This window comes from Rissa tridactyla, chromosome W, assembly GCF_028500815.1.
Source record: "Rissa tridactyla isolate bRisTri1 chromosome W, bRisTri1.patW.cur.20221130, whole genome shotgun sequence".
Classification (NCBI taxonomy): domain Eukaryota; kingdom Metazoa; phylum Chordata; class Aves; order Charadriiformes; family Laridae; genus Rissa; species Rissa tridactyla.
The window spans coordinates 1,099,406-1,118,879 of record NC_071496.1 but is presented as its reverse complement, the minus strand read 5'-3'; the positions used below and the strand labels follow the sequence as shown (position 1 = coordinate 1,118,879).

Sequence of the window (19,474 nt, the reverse complement as noted above, 5' to 3'; positions counted from 1 at the left end):
TGCCTCCCAGAAAGACCATTTTTCTAGACGATCCCCAGTTTTCCGTTAAGAAAAAAATATTTATGGGAACAGAAAGTTAACTTGGTATTAACACACACGTCTGCCAAGGCAGAAGAGAACCACCCTACTGCGTTCAAGGAAGGAATGCCAATTAAGGCAGGATTTAAGCCTTACTGGGATTTATGGTAATTAGAATTGTACCAAATTTAACTTTACAAAGAAATTAATTATGCCAATTAAAACACTTAGCAAGTTTTACCGGGAATTTATACGGTATTTTATGTATATGGTGCTGATCAATGCCCCACTTATTAAGATTACTTAGGGCACGCTTCCAAGAAAATTTACCAAAGTAGTATAAGAATTCCAATTAAGATGTAAAATTAATATCTGCACTAAACATTTCCTTATCAAGATATCCAGAGAGAGGAAAAAACACCCCATGAGAGAAATAAGTAATCTACGTTAAGGTGGGGTGCACAAACATCTGAATCCCCGTAACTGCACAGCTTGCTAGAGTCTGCCTGGAAAATGAGGTCATTATTTTCTAATAAAAGCCAAACACTTCCAAAAGACTCAAGAACTGTCAGTGTGAACAGCTCGCACCAGCACGCCGTTTGTGACAAACCTGCGGGTTAACGGAATGGTAACTTAAAACACACTTCCTCCTCCTATGCTTTTTGAGGTGGGGAGGGAAATGGAAAATTCCCAAACAGGTGAAGTTATTTCTATGTGAGAAATATCAGTATTTTGTGCAAACAATGATCCTAGCTTCACTCGGTCTAACAACAAAATAGCTCGGATTTTATCTTTAGATGCTCTCTGAAGGCCATCCATGTTTTACTTACGTTTGACATTTCAAACTCTCTGAACAAGCGCAAGCTATGTTATGTCTCCGTTTCCAAAGATAAGCCAGTGGAGTTTTGAAGCTTAAATGGAAGAAGGGAAGAGTCACAGTTACTAGAATAACAAAATTAAACTTGGCAAAAGTAATGAATTTTATTTACAAATACATGTACGAGGATTACAACAGAAACACACTAGGGAAACTCCATCTCAACAAAAGCAATGATTTATTGGTAATGGCATTAAATGAACAGATTGACAGTCTCTGGTTATGGTCAAGCAATTATCCAGGAGTTGTAGATAAAAGTGAAGATCTCTGATTGCGATAAGGCCTTCCAGTGTCTTTTGCGTCCTAGTGGCTCTCTCCTTTTTTGCCAACTACCTGATAAGAGACAAAACCCAAGAAGAACGTTTAACCAAAAAAGTTCTGCCAAGTATTTTTTTAAAGTCAGTCTCAAAATAAACAAGTGCAACTGAATTTTCAACAAAATCAATGCATTTAAGCATGCATTACTGTAGCACTTGCAGAAACTGTGAATCCCTCTGAACGGTTAAGAGGGATGCAAGACACACAAGAAACCTTATCTTTGGTACTCATACAGACAGCAAACATCAGGCACATTTTGAGAAGAGTTAGAAGGCTGTAACTGCAACAGACCAGACCACACTTAAGAAGCTATGTGTTACATACCAAGCACTCAACCTCAATCCACTATATAAAATATTATAGTGGGAAGAGAACCACTGGGTGCTCAAATCTAAGTTTGTTCATTTCCCTTGGCATCCATGTACCTCACTGAGAGCATTTGCCTTAGAATGCAGCTCAAACCTATAAAGAAATCTGAAAGTCACCTGATTTTCACTTATTCCTCCTCAAAACATTATTCCTTACCAAGTCTCCTTCCAATCTCCAATTCTGCAAACTCCACCTGGAATCAGAGGCAGCTTAGCACTTCCCTTTTCAGAGAAGATCACCACTGCCACCACTTTGGTGAGTCCATCTGCGAGCCAACAGCAAGCGTAACTCCAGCACTCTAGATACTGCTACGCAGAGTTAAAGTTAGCGTGGTTCACTGCAGAAGGGTATCCAGGCCCCTTCGTTAAGGGAACTCAACACAAAATCCTCAGAGTAGAAAATGATGCCATTTTAGTCACTTTTCTGAAAGGTTTCAGGCATAATTCTAGTGCTCTTGCAGACCCTTGAAAAAAATATCCATTTATAAGCCAAACCAAAGTAAAAAGAAAATAGATCTTAAAGTTTAAGACTTCAGGAGGGAGCTTGGGCAAGGCACTAAATCCCACTTCATTTCCATCTAACCAGAGCGCAGCACTTATGGCTCTGAGAAGATGTAGCCAGAATTCACATGAACAGAGATTCGAAGATTACACTAATGGAGCACAGAATTTCCTGTTATAATAATGCTGAAAACGAAGGCGTAAAACCTTTCTTGTATTCTAGCCAATTGACTGCTATAGCAAACCTGTAGGTGTTAATTACCTCTGCAGTTAAGAGACAATATATCCCACAAAATTCATACGGTCAACAGTGAAATAATGGAACTAGGGGGAAAAACAAAACAAGCAAAAAACCCCAAACCCCCACAGCCCTGAACTAGGGAAGACTCATGGACCCTGGAAGTATTCTTCAGAATCCCTTCCCCTTTTTTCATTTCTTGTCAAACTTCAAGAGGGAGAATTTTTCACTACCCGGCTGCTTTTGGTCAGCGGAGTTATCACCATCACAAAGTAATTGAGATCTACTGATGGAAAGTACTTTTAAAGACCATTTGCACCCTTGACCAGGAGCATTTCACCAAGCTGTAAATTCAACCTAATGCTTAAGGTCAGGAAAATTCCAATCCGACAATGTGAAGAAAGAAGAAAAAAAAAAAAATCAAAAGCCCAATCACTTGCATTAAGATCCAATTAATCAAGTTAAAAAAAAATACAGTTAAACATGTCAAGAAGCAATATTTATTCTTTGTGCGTTTTCAAAGCACCAAACTGTGTTCACACACAGATTAAGAAAAAAAGAAAAAAGAAAAAGAAAAAACACAGTTAAAAGCTTAAAGATTAGGTGTTAGCAAGTGTGGAACATCAATGAAAAAATATTGCTGTACCAGTCTGAGGCAGAAATTGACAACTCGCCCATGTGTATTATCTGCGAAAATCAATCACACCAATATGGATATTTTGTCATCACAGGTCAAAGAAACCCATTTTCTGACTATCCCACTCCACCTTCCCAAAAAGGAACAGGCTATTTAAACTTAAACCAAACAACTGGCATTATTCTTTTCTTGGAAGTAGATCCATTTGCCTTCCTTCTACAGAAACAACTGCCATCCAGTGCATTCTAAGGGAGTGGTTACAGCCTGTAGTTCCCACAGAAAAGATCACGGTTTTGGAGCAGGCTTTTTTCCAATCATTTGGGTTTTTTCACAAGCATTACTCCAGAGCCTGACAGCGACAGAACCACAACCAACTCTACGGTTCATTACCAAAAGTAGGACTGGAAAGACTATTACTGAACCTTCTGGAACACAGTTGGTTTTATTTTGGGGGGTTTGTTTTGGGTTGGCTTTTTGTGTTTGTTTTTTTTTTTTTTTCTTTAAACAAGGTCAAGCAAGTAAAATTATTAGGATGCTGCTGGAGAGCCCTAATCAGGCCACATATGTACAAACACTCACCAACTCCTCACTGTGTCTTCCCTGAGCAGGTGCCCAGTGCCACTAGAGGGACAATAGAGAGTAGTACCTTGCAGCCCGTTCTGGCTACGTACTACATATTGAAGGGTCACAACAAAGAAGAACACTAATCTCCACTAAGATATTAAAAAAAGTCAAGTCTTGGCAGAGCATTTCACAAGCTGCATCTCAAACAGCTTTACAAAATTCAATACAGGCTGAAAAATCAATTACAGAAAATAATTTGGAAGAGTACTGCATAGCATGCATGCCTTTAAAACGTCAAGTTCAGGTTAACAGTGGGACAACAGTTTGGTAAGACTGAAAGGTAAAGAGAAGTGCATAAGGTTAAGATTTGGAGCAGGGAGTGGAGGGGAAAGATGAGCTGATGAGTCAGAAGGTAGAGAAGGCTGCTCCTGATGGTAGAAGGTGCAGAGAAAGCTGCTCTTGCATCAGCGCTGAGATTGTGGAAAGGGTGAAAGAGATGCTAGATGAGCAGAGGGAGCAAGGAAGGGAGTAGTGCAAGACCACTTCAATCTTATTATTACTTTTTAATTTCTTCTGCCTTTTTAGTTCTTTAGAAATGGGAAGTTAAGCTGAAAAACAAACAAACAAAATGTTACAAGAAAAAAAAGCAGCAGCATGTAGTGCAAATAAGTAGTTCTGAGTAGAAAGAAAGCCTTCATTCAAGAGGGGACATAAAAACATATCCCAACAACCTGTCACTATTCATCTACGCCCCAACCTCCAAACTGAGCAGCAGTATGTTTTATTCATTAATACCAGAAATAAACAAGAACTGTACTGGACATCAACAGTTGCATGCTCTTCCAAAAACAAAAGCACGTTTACAAGTTCACGACAAGATTCACTAGAACCTCCCTAATACTAAGCTATCAGTCGACAGTAAGATACAGAACTTGCACCTTTACTCTACACTTTTAGCTGTGTGCCCAACAAAGCAGTCCAACTAAGAAATGTCTTTGTGCATTGGAAGCAAATCTCAAATACAGTCTACTGTACCACCTTCCATGACCAGTTATACCTTAAGTCAGGCCTTGCATGGCCAAGAAGTATTTCTGTCCCCCTCTTTGCCACTCCGAAGACTTCCCTCCTCCCCAGAGGTTAAAAATAAAGTTGTGCAAGGAGCAGGATACACACAACATATTAAAACAAGTGTGAAAGCAGATTTTATAAGTTTACTCACTCAGTCCAGCAATACCAACTACATGCAATAAAATCAGAGAAATTTTTTAGTGAGCCCGGTCAATACTGGAACAACTTCTGCAGGCACGTGGCAGTCCCCGTTGCTGGAGGTTTTCAAGATAGCATTGGAGAAGGTGCTAGATATTCTCATCTAGGCTCCCTTTCCCATGAAAAGCTGGACTAGGTGATCTTCTAAGGGTCCCTTCCAACCTGGGCTGTTCTGTGATTCTATGTATGTCCAAACTAATTTGAGGCCAAAATTACTAATGAAGGACTGACTTAACTACACCTGCTTAGCGCTCCTGTTATTTTTCAGAGTAGATGAATTTTAGCTTTGGATTTGATAGCATAATTAACAGAAACAATGCTTCATTTATATTAAACACATGAACTGACTCCCTGATCAAGACGAGATAGTTCTTCTTACAGCCCTGTTGCTGTTAGCAGAGCACTACACAAGCTACTATGAGTTTTCCTTGAGTGTCTGAAGGACACAGGAGCTGCAGGTATGCACCTTGATCATCAACTGCTGAGCAGTAAGCTGCTGTAACTGAGCATACCTTCAGATCCCATCCAAGTTGGGAAGCAAAATACATTAGTCTGGTCCTTAGGAGAAGTCATTCAAACCAATGTGGTTGTTTGGTGGTTTTTTTTTTTTACTCTGAAACTGAACATGCATACAATCAACTGAGCATGCATACAATCAACTGAGCAACAACGTGATCAATCATAAAAACGTAACTGGAATCACATTCATGTCTGCTTCTTAATTCAAGCCCTTCAAATAATATATTTAACAGATTTCTTACAAACACTTCTCAAACTCAGGGTTAAAAAAAAGCATTCCCTCATCTTGTTAATCGTATCACAATACTATTTCTATTATAATTAGAAGAAGAACATGAGCAGTAGAGACAAAGTGAGATGAGGGAGTGAGACAGACGAAAGCAGTGAGGAGTAGTGTGGGTAACTACTCAAGGAAATGAGAAGAAAAATAAGGTTTCCCAGTTAATCTGCAAGCCTAAATATAATTAATGCCCAACGCTATATTAAGGTTTCGTAACTGACAGGATCACTGGAAGAAAGGAAACAAAATTCTAAGAGCACTGCAACTCTGCCAGACTACCCATCCCATTTGTTATGATGAAATATTTTAACAGCCTAATATTAAAACTACATGTTCAGGAAGCAAAGCAGGAATACTACATATAGTGTTGAGGAGCATCTGAGTTGAGACAGGATTAGCCACTTCATAACCCCGTAACGCCTGCTCCTCCATTCAAGGCCGTTCTGACCAGTTCCTTAACATCCTGACATTCCCAGCACAATGCTAACACCGTGGGACTGGTGTATACATAGTCTCGTAGGTTTGTTCACCTCCCCTTCCATTCAAATGGATGTCACAAGATACAAGGGCACACTCCTTGATGGTGCCAAGACACACACCTGCGAACTTTAAGGAAACTGTTAACTGGCATAGTATTTACCAGGCCCTACAGCAGCTTCCAAGCATCCACACTGCATCTAGAACTGAAAGATAGCTGTAAATCCACTCTAACTACAGCAGAGGGCCGAGACGCCTGGAGACCCATGCTATTTTTAATGCCTTTGTAGGGCTGTGTGACAGCAGGTGTGAATTAAAAACCCCACTCCCCACACAAACACACACTGCCTGCAGCTCAGAGTGTTACAGCAGGCAGCTTCAGTCTAATTCGGTCCTGTGTCCACCAAACTAACACTTTGTCCATGCAACTGGAAAAATACATGTTGTGCAGGCTCAACACTAGTCTCAAACCCATGGAACATTCCACAAAAAAACCTGAATTGCTTTACCAAGTGCACCTCAATCGGGATCATCAATTAAAAAAAATAAAATAGTACTTAAACAATCAGAAGATCAGGTTTAAAGAGTGCACTTATTGACAATAAACTTTCAGTGCTTTTGAAAGCAAAACTAACTTAGTTCACAGAGAACTGAAAGCGAGACAGAGATCAAGTACTGAGTCAGAGTCCCACCCCCTCACAAAGATACCAGAAAGTACCGCAGATTAACAATATTAAAGTAGCAATTGCACAACTCATTGCAGGGGATGCCCTAATACCGTAAGTACTGACAGAAAAGCCATATAAACCAGAAAATGTAAGCAGATTGTAAATCAATTAACATACTTCTCATTTTAGGAGAACTGGAAGTGCTATATTAGGAAGGTCTGCAATTGATATCCAGTTGGTTTTAGTACATTAGGAATAGGAAAACTTTTTCAATGACTTGAAGTTTCATTGAAAGGCAGCAAAATCTGTAAACTTTTATTTATTAGCTTAATAATTATCCGCAAAGATATTATGTTTTACATGTAGAAGTTAAGACCAGGTTTTGATGTTAAAAGTTTCAAGTACACGACATGTTGGTGAGTGTTAGTGTTGTTAATCTTCTGAAGGTACAGGTAATTTTTATAATAAATTCTGTGGTGCTTTTGATGTTATTGGTCACCCACATAGTAGTTTGTAGGCTGGTGTTACAGAAGTATTTGTCCTTTTACAAAGGCTACTAAGTTTTAAAGCAGTTTATTTTAAAAAGACTTAATACATTTTGAAAAAGCTGTAAGTAGCTTAGAAGTTTCAATCCTCTTAAACCCATTTCACATTCTCAAAAAAAAAAATCAAGAATTGAGAGTACCTTATTGTTCAGCACTAGTGTCTAAAGTCATACTGTAACAAGTTGTTTGCTTCATTTCCTCTTTATAAAGCATATATGTTAAATATAAGACACTTAGGACCAAATATTTTTCAGATCTCAAGCTTAATGTTGCCCAGTGAATAAATCTTTCAAAGCAGAAGTCAATCACGAGTGTGTTTAACTTGTATATGCAATTGCTTCTCTACTTCTTGAAAACCGTCAGAAAGCAAGTTTCGAAATCAAGACATAAATCTCACAGCTGTCAAAAAAATCCAATGTTACCTATAGTGTATATAACTTGGCAACCCCTCAAGTTTTCACACATACATTCTTACCAGTTATTTTTAAAAAGTTGATGAACTAAAACTTGTAAGCAAGACCAAAGATCCATAAGATAAAGCTACACATTTTCTTTTGGATGCCAAAACTACATTGTGGAACTGTAGCAACAACCAATTGTATTTGTTCCCCCAACCCATTTTTGAGTCAGTTTAAAACATTCAAAAGTGCTTTTAAGAAAGAGGACTCACTCGCTTGAAGTCATTCATATTTGTTGCTTGGACTGGAGTTCCAATAAACGTGAAGTACGTAATTCTTGTTGTCTCTTCATCACCGTGATTGGATTGGACAAACAACTAAAGAAAACACACCAAACATAAGGGTTAAACAGTCCATCCCTGAATTAATACATGAAACATCAGGCACACAAAATTTTTGAACTAACCAAATTAACAGTCTTTCCAACTATAAAAGCCTCTATAACATTTAGAGAAGCTACTGTCCTCTTATTTTAGATAATGGTTAAATAGAATGCTATTACTTTCCTGTTAATTTGTTAAACCCACAAAGCTTGGATTTTCACAGCTTCCGCTTCTGACCCAAGACCACATTCAGCAAGCAAAAACAGGATCTAAGAAACCAAAATTCACTATTCACTGGAATCTGACTTGAAGTTAAATGTCAATTTAAGCATGCTTGCTGAAGCTCCTAAGACTATTCACATGCAGTTTACTACTACAGTCTGCATAATTGTGTGTTTTAGAGCATGAATACTAGATCTATGAAGCTATCTTAGGGTTTCAGACAAACACCAGGTTTTTTTGAAATATGAACTAAGGAATCACAGCTGGAACCACTACGCTTTGTAAAGTGGACAAATGAAAGAAGAATTTTCTGCATGAAGCAGTATTAGTAAGGAACTTTTGTGTTAGAAGAGCAATGAGGTCTTCGTGGATCTTTCCACACTTTATTGTGAGCATGGAGAAAAGAGGATGAGAAAGCAAGCAAACAGTGGCATCAGGAGCAGAGGGGGGAAAAAAAGGGGAAGGAGGACAACAGCCGGGCAAGGGACAGCACAGATCAGGCACTTTCCACAAGCCATAGCCAGTATCTATGAAGATGCGCATTCTGGCCCCGAAATTGCCTGTGCCACAGACCACCAAACGCTGGAAGGTACATACGAATCACTACGTGCCTGCCCTATACTTAGACATTTTTGTGTGACAACACCGGATGCTTGCAAGCGCGTGATAAGCAAGATGGATCACTGATCTAAACCAGTGCAGACATTCACCCCTCCGAGAGGCTTCCCTGTAGTTGGAAGACCATATAATTTCCTATACAAACAAGATGCGTGGAAAGAGAGGGTTGAAATGCTGAAGAAAGTACTCTTCAGACAAAGACAACCAAAAAAACGTGTCAAAGACCGACTTTTGTCAAACAGAGGTGAAATGCAATTTGTGCAGAGGTTCTGTCTCAGCAATGATATGAAAAGTTTAACAAGTATAGAGAAAAACAAATGCCACTGAAGTAGCAGTAATGAAGAGAAGCACACAAACGTGGAAAACCAGCATGAGGTATCAGTTATATGGATTTGAAATTACAGGGTATAGAATTACTAATTAAAAAACCAGGTAAGTTAACTAACAAACCTAGCAGTGATACGTATAAATGAAGTATGAACTTGCTAATACTGACATGCAAATGTTCAATAAGTATTTCTGATTATACATGGCAGAAAAGCAGCACAATTTGTGTATTTGACAACTATGCCTCCTCCAGTTCATTAGGAACCAAATACAAGATTTTTATCCACAGGACACTGTAAGCGAGCAGAACTTCATCACCCACACTGAAAAGCCAGGTGGTGGACAAGATGACTGGCCATCTCATTTTCAGGAGGTCTTCAATAAAGAATCCAGGTTTAGCTAGGAAACTAGGGGAGCGCTACTGCAGTGCCCACATGCAAAGAATGCAAACAAGCAGAACATCTATTTAATCACCTTATCACTTGTCTGGTGTTTGCACATCATCCTTGTCTAAAGCTGACATGGGATTTTATTAAAGAACAAATACGTAACTTGTACTTGTCAGCACAGCTTTGTAGAATATAAGCCTTTGTGACCGATCACCATTTCATTTGGGGGAGGATAAAGTTGATTGCAAAGGATAACTCCACAGAAATAACAGATATGAAAAGGAAGTTTTTTAGGTTCATTACATTTAAAATAATTGCTAGTAAACCATGACTAAACATGAAAGTAGCCGACTGACCTAAAATGCAGTCCACAAATAGTAATTTAGAAGTTACCCAGAAACCTTTTTATAGAAGAAAAATTGTGATGAAGAGATTGAGGGTGGATTGACGTTTTGGGGTTACCTGTAACTGATATAAGCTGGTGATTTCTGTGGCCAGCCCACTAAAATATAGCTTAATTCAATCAAATGTAAGTCCATCCATTTGCAAATGCAAAATTCAGGCCACAAAAAGCATCTCCACAGAAAAGAATTCAGGGATCATACTGGAAAAACAGTTTCACACAATACCGCAGGAAACAAGGAAACCAGGATGATGCCAAGCATAAAGCATTTCCCGGGTCAATTTAGTCATCACACACATTGCACTACAACCTGTATTTTTAAAATGGGAGAGAAGAAACCGCACCTGCACATAAGAGTCAGAAAGCCTATGTGAAATCTGTGTAAAGTCTCTTAGAGCAAGAGAATGAGAGAGCTCATTAGAAGACAAAGGTGCTTTGATTACAGCATTTAAGAACCCTCAGAGAGCGGGTACTGAGTTTAAAGACATGGCAAGTACTACACTTGATACTCAGAGAAATCTGTTATTTCTGCAATCAGATTACTGAGAGACTGGATTCCTGTCTCCTCAGCTCTTCAAGCGAAGACAAGATGCCTTTCAAGAAGGTACCTTAGTAAAAACACAAGGTGCATTAAACAGCACACCAGCTCATGGAGAGGTGAAAGTGAACCTTATGTCTCATACGAGGTCAAAATAGACATTGCACACACATGGCTTTGTCTCACCTCAGATTCCCAAAATACTTTTAGCATAAACATGCAGTTAGGCAATCAGCAGAGAGAAACTAGGAACATTTGCAATGAAATCAAACATGCACACTGCTTCACAAGCCTATGAAGTTTTCAACCTGCACAGACCTCAGAACAGAAACTTTACTTACAGTTACACTGTTAACATTCTGAAATTTTACATAGCGAAGCTGGATAATACCATCTTCTTTAATATCATCTGGTGTCAGCTCCAGGGCTTGAGTTGGTTCACTTCTTTCTGCTTCTTCAAAATCCATAGATCGAGGAAGGTTGATAAAGATTTTTATGTACTTTGGACCTTGCCCTGTGTTAAAAAATAGGAGTGGTATTGCATCGTTTAAGCATATTTTCAAAACACTGCTTGAGAAGCCCTCGTTTATCACAGTCTCTAGGTATCACTCAAGGAAGGCAGGAGCTTCTATAGTTCTAGTGTCTTATCTACCAATCCTACATCACTACCCTGAACACTGAAGGACATCCAAAACTGTACTACTCGTCTACTTGTCAGGGACAGAATTCCAGAAAAAATCCAATAAAAAGTCTAAAAATGATAGTTTTGTTGTGTCACATAACACCCGAACATTTTATGCCATTTAATAATGTGAACTGAGTTACTATGCTATGCCTTTTGGTAGCTCGCACATTAATTCTTGAATTAAATGTAATTTTCTCTTTGCAGCATATCAAACTATAGTAAATACTTATAGCCCATCATACCAAATACCCATGCATGAGGTCAGTGAAAGATTAATGAGATCATTTGTTATGTAACTCATTTACAACAAATGCACTGAAGCTACCATGGGATTCTCAGAAGATAAGAGGTTCTAGGGACAAGAGTGTCATTTTTAGAAAATTCATCTAAACGTGGGCAAAGCTTTGGTTTCAAAGATATGATTAAACAGACACTTCACTCACCATTATCTGGCCCCTGAAGTTTCATAGAATAAAGCTTGACAGGCTGACTAAAAGCTACAGTAATAAGCAGCTGTGGAGAAAAAAGTTCCCGTTAAATATTGTTTTCTTCACCCTTAAACACAAGCATAGCACAATAATTACCTAGAAATAAGTCTGAGCTTCGAAATAAAATTAAGTACTTACTTTCACAATATTCCACACGTGCACTAGTCTGTCTCTTTAAAGTACGAGCAAATGCTACTCTGCTTAGAATTTTTTCCATACATAGAGGGATGTGAAACTGTAAATGCTACAACAACCTTTGTATACTAATTTTACTTACATCCTACTACCTTCTCCCACTCTTACTTACACTACCATAAAAAGTAGGCAAGTTCTTAAAAAAAAAAAATGCTTGCAGACCAGACCATCACTGAAAATATCTCACTTAACGATATCTACTGTACCTGCTCATCACAGTCTGATTCCAAGTAGGTAGAGTCTTTACGTAAACAATTATCAAATCCATGCTCATCACTCTCATTAAGACATTCACAGCCGGCTTTATTGATAAATGGCATTAAATCCATCTGAAAGTAAAAGCAAGAGCATTGCCGAGCGCATAAGTGCACCATGAACTCATCTGGGATTAGTAAGCGTTGGAATGAATGAAATTCTTCATTCAACAGATTAAAATAACAAGACACACAGAAAACCTCAGGGGTTTACATCAAAAGACATTACAAACAAAAATGACAAATACTACAGTACTCAGATGTGTCCTGTTCATAACTGAACAACATTTTTCCCCTCCATGCAAAATCCCACACGCCTGGAACACGTGCTTGCCATTCTGAGAATAAGAAATTGGGCACAGGGTGAATTTTCAGACTACAGCATAGTAAGTCACACCATGACACAGACTAACTGACATTAGGCTGGAGCCATCATCAACTTCACAGAAAAAAAAAAGACAAAGAGAAACGGGCCTCCCCAAAAATATACTATATACTGCAGAACAAATTAAAAGATCACCACTATAGTTCTTACCAGGCTTTATATGCAAAGCTAGTCTTATTTTACTTGTTTCTCCATTTGTTTTATTGCTCAGCTCTTTTGTATAGGGTCCAACTAAAAGCTTTAACATATACACATTCTCAGATTAAAACAGACCGCTATCCATGCTCCAAGCCTCAACCATTTAAAAGTTGGTATTATTACAGAGACAGAATAATCTCTATCCATTTCCAGATAACCAGTGTTTTTTGCCTGCAACTAAAGTAAACCAAGTCCAACGGAAGCACAGTAAGCCAGGCTAAAAATCAAGTATTTCATATTTTAAGGCCTGAAGACACAGTATCAGCATCTCACACGGTAAAAGTACAAACTCGAGATCAATGTACAGTCATTGAACAGTCCAGACACAAAAAAACTAAAGGAACTTTTAGGATGACAACCCAAAATACCCTTCACAAAGGCATATATTAGGTCCCAAACAATAATATACCACTCTTGGAAAGAGAAAAGCACACGCCAGCTCAAAGATTACTACACACTACAACTCAGGCTATAGCTTCACGATATAAACAGAATCCGAAAACGGGCTGTTGAGAGAAAACAACTCATTTCCCATATCCCACTTCCCTTAGCTCTTACAACTATGTTATTCTGAGCAAAAAATACTCATTCCTCTCCCAACATCCAAATGAAGGCTTAGCTTGTGACTCCTGTGCCCAGTAGAGGCACAAGGTATGAGAAGGAACACACAGCTGCCATGAGGATGCTTTCCTAGAGCCAACAGCAGTCCAGTCTGGGTCAAGGATATCCTAAAATGGCATTTCAGCCTACTACCTACAGGTCAAATGGAATTCCTGCTTGGCTCATACAGCCCTGAACATACTCAGGATGTGGTTCATAGGGATAAGACACCATCTCCTACAAGATTAACTTTAAATAGAAGATGGTGCGTTCATCTCAAAACCAATCTAAGCAGACCTGCGATTGCTACCTGAATGACTTTTAGTGTGTTTTGGACTGCGAAGCTAATAAGCTGAACCTTCATCTTTTGACATTCCCATAGTTCCACAGAGGATTTCACAATAATTATAAAAGTAAGCGTTCATATGTAAAGTGAAGCGCAATGCATGCCATGGAACAGTTAGCAAGTAGCTGAACTGCTAGAACTTGAAGCTACCTGTCCCCTGCAGTTTAGTTAAGTGAGGAATATTCAGCTGGATTTGCGCCCTGCTTACATCTGCCTGATAGGATATGGTCAGTTATGAATTTAAAATACTTAACCTCCAAAAAGCCTGGTTTTGCATTTAACAACATAATTTGGGGTTCCAGAGATAACTCATCACAGCTAAGTTTAACGTATTGGATTTGTTAACGCAAAGTAACACATGCACTACAGCAACTAGCTAAGCACTGAACTGTGACGTACGATTTAGGTGAAAGGTAATACACCACATCACTGTGTTTAGACTTGGAGTAGAACAATAGACAATTGCATTTAAGGAGTAATATTACACCGAGGGTTGCTTGGAGAATACCACCTAAGAGGACAGCTCTAGGAGAGTGTTTTGTCACATCAGAGTTCTCATTTACATGTGTTTGTTAGTACAGCTGTCAGACAGGCTTATGATTCGTAACGCACAATTGCCTTGAAGTAACAGGGAAACATGCAGAACACGGCGAAAATCATTTCCTGGGAGCACCAATATTCCTAAACAGATTGCTCTATTATTGAAGTTTTGGCCAAAAATTCAAGCATCCCTACAAAGATCTGGTTTATCTAGAAGACATGGGCAAATCACGCAATGATACAAAAAAATTGTTCATGAATACAACTTTAAAATTCTTTGAAAAAATTTTAAAATAAAGTTTTAGTTATGAGAGATTTTGATGCAAGGTTTAAAAAACATTCAGTCTGAGAACATACATTTAGAAGTGTTCGCTTTTCTTTTTTACAAATTACTACAAAGTTTTAAGTTATTTACTTAGTTTACATTATTTGCAAATGCCTGATCAGCGATTACTGGAGTGATAGGCAGTGCCCCTACAGAAGCGAAATGATGCGCATTGAGCATTAAATTGAAAGCAAATTCACAGTCAGCAAGAAGCAATTCTTGTACGCCACTCAGACCAGGCACATAATCTTTTCCAAATATTCCTGTGATGTAGTTTTTACTTTATATATTTTTATATCCTTGCCATGCTTTTACAGGCAAGAAGAAATCTAGAGAGAACATTTTGTTGTACCATCCACTTGTGTAAACATTAGCAATTAGGCAGAAGAAAATATATCACAAGATATTGTTTATCTAAAAACACCCTGCCAAAGGCATCCTATTTTCAGGCAAGCTGCTATAGAGGAAGATGGAGCTGAACTGTTGTGAAGGTTAATTCCTTTGGCAACAGAATCTCTGCCTCTCTTTTTTTTTTTTTTAAAAGAGATAAAGAGGATTAAAGAAGGGGTAGGAAGCAAGGAAAAAAAAAGGAAAAACCTAAATGACCCTACCACCACATAAGTAAGAGAAGATTTCTTAAGGAAAACCAGAGCAACTTTTCAACATTTTTGATGGCCATGTCTAACAATGTCTTTTCCTGTGGATGTTTTTACACTTTAAAAAACATTTTGAGAAGACAATTGGGATGTCTGAAAAGAGGAAAGAAGCAGAGTAAGTTCATCCCAAGCAAAAAGTTCATCCCCAAACATGAAATTAATTATTTTCATGACTGAGGGCTATGCATGGAGATTTTTCTTAAAACATTTTACAATTCCATAACCATACTTACTAAATATATACATGTTAATTTTAAAATTTTATCTGAAGAAGGAAACCCAGACAATCGATCTTCTCAAAGCCATGGGGAACTTGCAGTTTTGATTAAAGTAGTATTATTTGGCTTAGGGTACGTTTAAAAAGCAAGAGGTATTTTTTAAATGTTCAAGTTATGCAAACAAACCAACCAAACAAAGACATCTTAAGAGATACATACATATCCTTTTGGGATATCTGTATCTTCACTGTTTCCAGGATCATTCTCCAGGTGCTGTTTAATTTTTTCTTCTAAGCCTACAGCATCTGCTCCTTGATATTGGTCGATTCGCACTTTGTTTCGGAAAAACAGAAATGTCGGCGTTGCTGATATATTATTGGTAGCAGCTGTTCCCTAGAATGCATAAATTAGTTATAAGTGTTACCTAACAGAGTATTACCAATATCAGCCAGAAACATTAGCTTGCTTCACCTGGATGAGAATGCACACACAAGATATTAATCAAGCTACATCACCTCAATCATCACAAACAATATTTGTTATTTTATAAACAGCTTTAACTCAATTTTAAATGCATTTAAATTCTTCAGATCCTCCTAAACCTTTACACATTTAGGCATTTTTTGAACAGACTTCACATTGGCAGTAGATTTGTTGGTACACCATAAAAATCTTATCACCCACTTCCTCTTGAAAGTGGAGGACGGCTTAATTTAATACTTTTATTTTACAAGCTTTCTTTACGCCTGCAGTCCTTCCTCTCCCAAGCCACATTCATGCACACCCAGGAATTGCAGCCTGCTGCTGTGAAAGGCGAGTTCCACTTGATTTCCACCTGTACTCATACCTGTTAGGCACCCACAGTAGCTTTCCCCAAAACTTTCCATAATTTACTGTCATTTGCAAACATTGCTACCACTTTTAAACTCCTCTCTCTCCATTATAATTTGTAGTAATTCAAGACACTTGCTTTCAACATACCATTGTTAATTTTTGTTAACAACCCTTAAGTCAATCAATAGCTCATTTGCAACACTGTTGTCTGTTAAAAACAGCTGAGTAGTACTTGACAGGAATCTCGTCCCACTAATCAGATCAGTTTATTGCATTTTTCATTTTGCTCAATAATTATGCCAATACTTGTTTGGAAAGACTTACTCTTTTTTATTCGTACTGGTGCTATGTTCTGCGTTTAGTGGTATTATCTAAATAGTACAAGCAGCAAGAACTGTTAAACTGTTTCTACACTGCTTAAATGAAGGATATCACAACTCCAAGAATACTTTTCAAAATAAAAGTGTTGTTTCTTCACATCTTTGTGCATATCCTGAGTTTGAGAATTTCACAATACGGCTACTTGTGATTCACCAAACGTGTGAACAGCCACAGGATACTACTCTTGGTGTACTGTCTGAACAGTTTTTCTTCAAGTTTCTCATTCACCGCATTTTCTGCTCTTTTTCTTACAACTGAAAATACGTTTTCGAATACCAACCTGGCACTGATGTACATCTACTTCCAAAAAAGTTGCCTGGGGATATTTGTTACTCAGAGCATTGAAAGCTGGGGCTATCCTTAAACAAGGGCCACATCTGTGAAAACAAAATACAGTTTAAGTTAACTCAATCTTTTTTTGAAAAATGTCCGCCCCAAATAGAATTAGCACATTTATCTTCTTACTGATATCCCTGGTACACACAAAAATAACCTTCCTACCTGGCTGACAGATGGTGAGCAATCCTGGTGATACAATTAAGAATGACATTTAGAAACACATTATGAAGTGTTAATTCCCACTTCCTCAGACAGCTTCAATGTTACATGATTAGCTTCACCTATTAATTAATACTAACTTCGTATTTTCATCTAATGGGTTTAGCTCCTGCATCTTTTACCGCAAGCCAAAATCCTGCTAATCAAAGGGACATAAGGGAGGGCAAAGAGTTGCCTGCTTTTCCTGAAACAGCAAAAAATACTTTTCACAGAAAACTAGTACTAGCACTCCACATTGCCTGCTGTGAAACAACAGTATCTACACTAAATATGACTTGAAATACTTAACAGCAATAACGTATCAAACCTTTAGCAGGAATCATAAAATTCTTCCTATGTTAAATCTCACTTACTACAACTGTAACCAGTTACTACCATACTTTTTGATCCTGGTGGAACAGACCTGACTTCTGCTGACATAACTGTATCACCTGGGCTGAAAATATGTATTTTTTTATTATTATACCTTTGCTAGCATATATGAAGTGTACAGACACAACCATTCCTGCAAATGAATACTCTCACAACTGAGCTTGCTGTAAAAGAAACAATTAAAAAGCGAAACAGCAAGAAAATCCCCGCGGAAACTCCCTCCAACAGCATATCCACCTAGGCCGTACCTAAACCAGAGAGCTGTGCCAATGTGAACCTGCCAACACATACAGCTGGAAACCAGCACAGACCAGCAGCATAGCAAGGCAAACTCGCAGATATTTATCCGCTAAGACATCCAAACATTAATCTAACTGGAACCTAGTACATTGGATGGTCTCTAACCAAAACATTTTCCTGGGCACACATGTACAAAGTATTACTGAGCTCACCAACCCCTCTGCAGCTACGGGTGAAGTTGACTTACCTAAAAACACAACTAAGCAGCAGCAATCAGACATCAGATGCGCTTATATCAAAGCTGTTTTCAGTACCCACTCAGACACACAGCTTGTAATTCTTGTGGCCTCTTCTACCCAAATACAACACCTCTCACCGGCTCTTTCACAACATTAGACCCCAATTCTTTTGGGCTCCAAACAGCCATTGGAAGTGGAATGGTTCAACTGTACATATAAATAAGGGGTGGAAAGATGAGAAAAGAGTATAGGCATGAAGAGCGAGGATCTGACAACAGCGAGGTGCACTGTGAAGCCCAGGACCTCCAACACTATCACTATTCTCCCTAATTCCGCAGATTACTGTGAGTAACTGAATTGCTGAGATTTCCATTGGTCACCAGTTCATCCAGACTACACCACAGTTGTACTTCAAATCCCTGCTAAATAGGGGAAAAAAGAACACCTGCTTGCCCTGGGCAAGAAGGATGGGGATACAGCTATGTTTTATTAAGGCAGAAGATGTTTTTAACAGAAAACAAGCAAGTTGCAGTTGCCTGTGCCCTCCTGACCTGCAACTGGACTTCCAGCCAGTGCAGCACCCCATCTCCTCAGCGCACCTGCAGAGTGACAGGTCCAGAGGGCAGGGGAAGTTGGCTCCGCTGCAAGAAGGTGAATTTAACACCAGCAATAGGAAATACCATTCTGATGCTGTGGCTATATCCATATCCAGCAGATAAGGAGCGTCACTAACGCTGAAAAAACCTTCAATTAATTCACAGCTCTTACCCGCGGCAGCTGGCCAGGGACCAAAATGATACAGCACTTCGCTGCCTAACTGCACTTCTCAAGTTTGAAGCTGTGCCTCGCCTCAGAAATAAATGAAAACACCCAAGCCCCTCAAGGCCCCACAGCGGTTCTCTCGGCCCCAGGGAGTCTCCTCAGCGCCGGGGAGCCTCCTCAGCCCCAGGCCGGGGCGGCGGGGAGACGCCTCCCGGTGGGCCAGGGCCCGCTCCCGCTCTCCACCGCCTCAGCGGGAAGGAGGCCGCGGTAAGGGACATGGCGGCAGGGGCGACGCGGGGAGCGCCCCGGGGCGGCGGACGCCGCCCCGGGGCGCTCCCCGCGTCGCCCCTGCCCACCTGCGAGGGGAACCGGGAGCCCGCATGCCGCCCTCACTCACCCCCGCATAGTGAACTTCACCACGGCCAGGCGGGAGCCGGCAGCGCTGAGCTCGGGCTGGAACTCGGTGTCGTTCGCGATCACCTTCACCCCCACCATCCTCACCGGGCGGCCAAGGCCCGCACTGAGGGGCGGCAGCGGCGGTAGAACCGGCCTGCTATCTGCAGCGTCACGGCGGGAACGGGTAGCCCGGCATGCACCGCAAGGCGCAGGCGCCGCCCGCCGCGCCCGCTCCCCGCCCCGGCCCG

General features: G+C 39.7%; 1 protein-coding gene across 6 annotated transcripts; it reads right to left on the bottom strand.

Annotated features, from left to right (window-relative positions):
* Window positions 1–974: 974 nt before the first annotated feature.
* LOC128901928 (thioredoxin-like protein 1) lies at window positions 975–19,445 on the bottom strand. 6 transcript variants are annotated; one of them, XR_008463544.1, is made up of 10 exons: window positions 19,228–19,444; window positions 16,940–17,036; window positions 15,664–15,837; window positions 12,129–12,251; window positions 11,683–11,752; window positions 10,896–11,068; window positions 7,947–8,051; window positions 4,082–4,129; window positions 2,967–3,007; window positions 975–1,228 (listed from the first exon to the last, which is right to left on the bottom strand). XR_008463544.1 is itself a non-coding variant. In XM_054184074.1 (9 exons), exons 1-9 carry the CDS (start codon window positions 19,323–19,325, stop codon window positions 1,225–1,227), a joined length of 885 nt encoding a protein of 294 aa, XP_054040049.1. In that variant the 5' UTR covers window positions 19,326–19,445; the 3' UTR covers window positions 975–1,224. The 6 variants fall into 6 exon arrangements, 4 of the variants coding, with proteins under 4 accessions (XP_054040049.1, XP_054040051.1, XP_054040050.1 ...); XR_008463545.1 differs by lacking the exons at window positions 2,967–3,007; window positions 4,082–4,129 and adding an exon at window positions 1,739–2,045; XM_054184074.1 differs by lacking the exon at window positions 4,082–4,129 and having other exon boundaries at window positions 19,228–19,445.
* Window positions 19,446–19,474: the final 29 nt, after the last annotated feature.

Excerpts from the sequence above, each read along its gene's own strand:
- LOC128901928 (XM_054184073.1), bottom strand. The coding sequence starts at position 19,325 with ATGGTGGGGGTGAAGGTGATCGCGAACGACACCGAGTTCCAGCCCGAG. Across the intron at positions 15,838-16,939 it reads TAGATGTACATCAGTGCCAG|GGAACAGCTGCTACCAATAA; the intron begins GTTGGTATTCGA and ends TATGCATTCTAG. Across the intron at positions 11,753-12,128 it reads AATCAGACTGTGATGAGCAG|CTGCTTATTACTGTAGCTTT; the intron begins GTACAGTAGATA and ends TTTTCTCCACAG.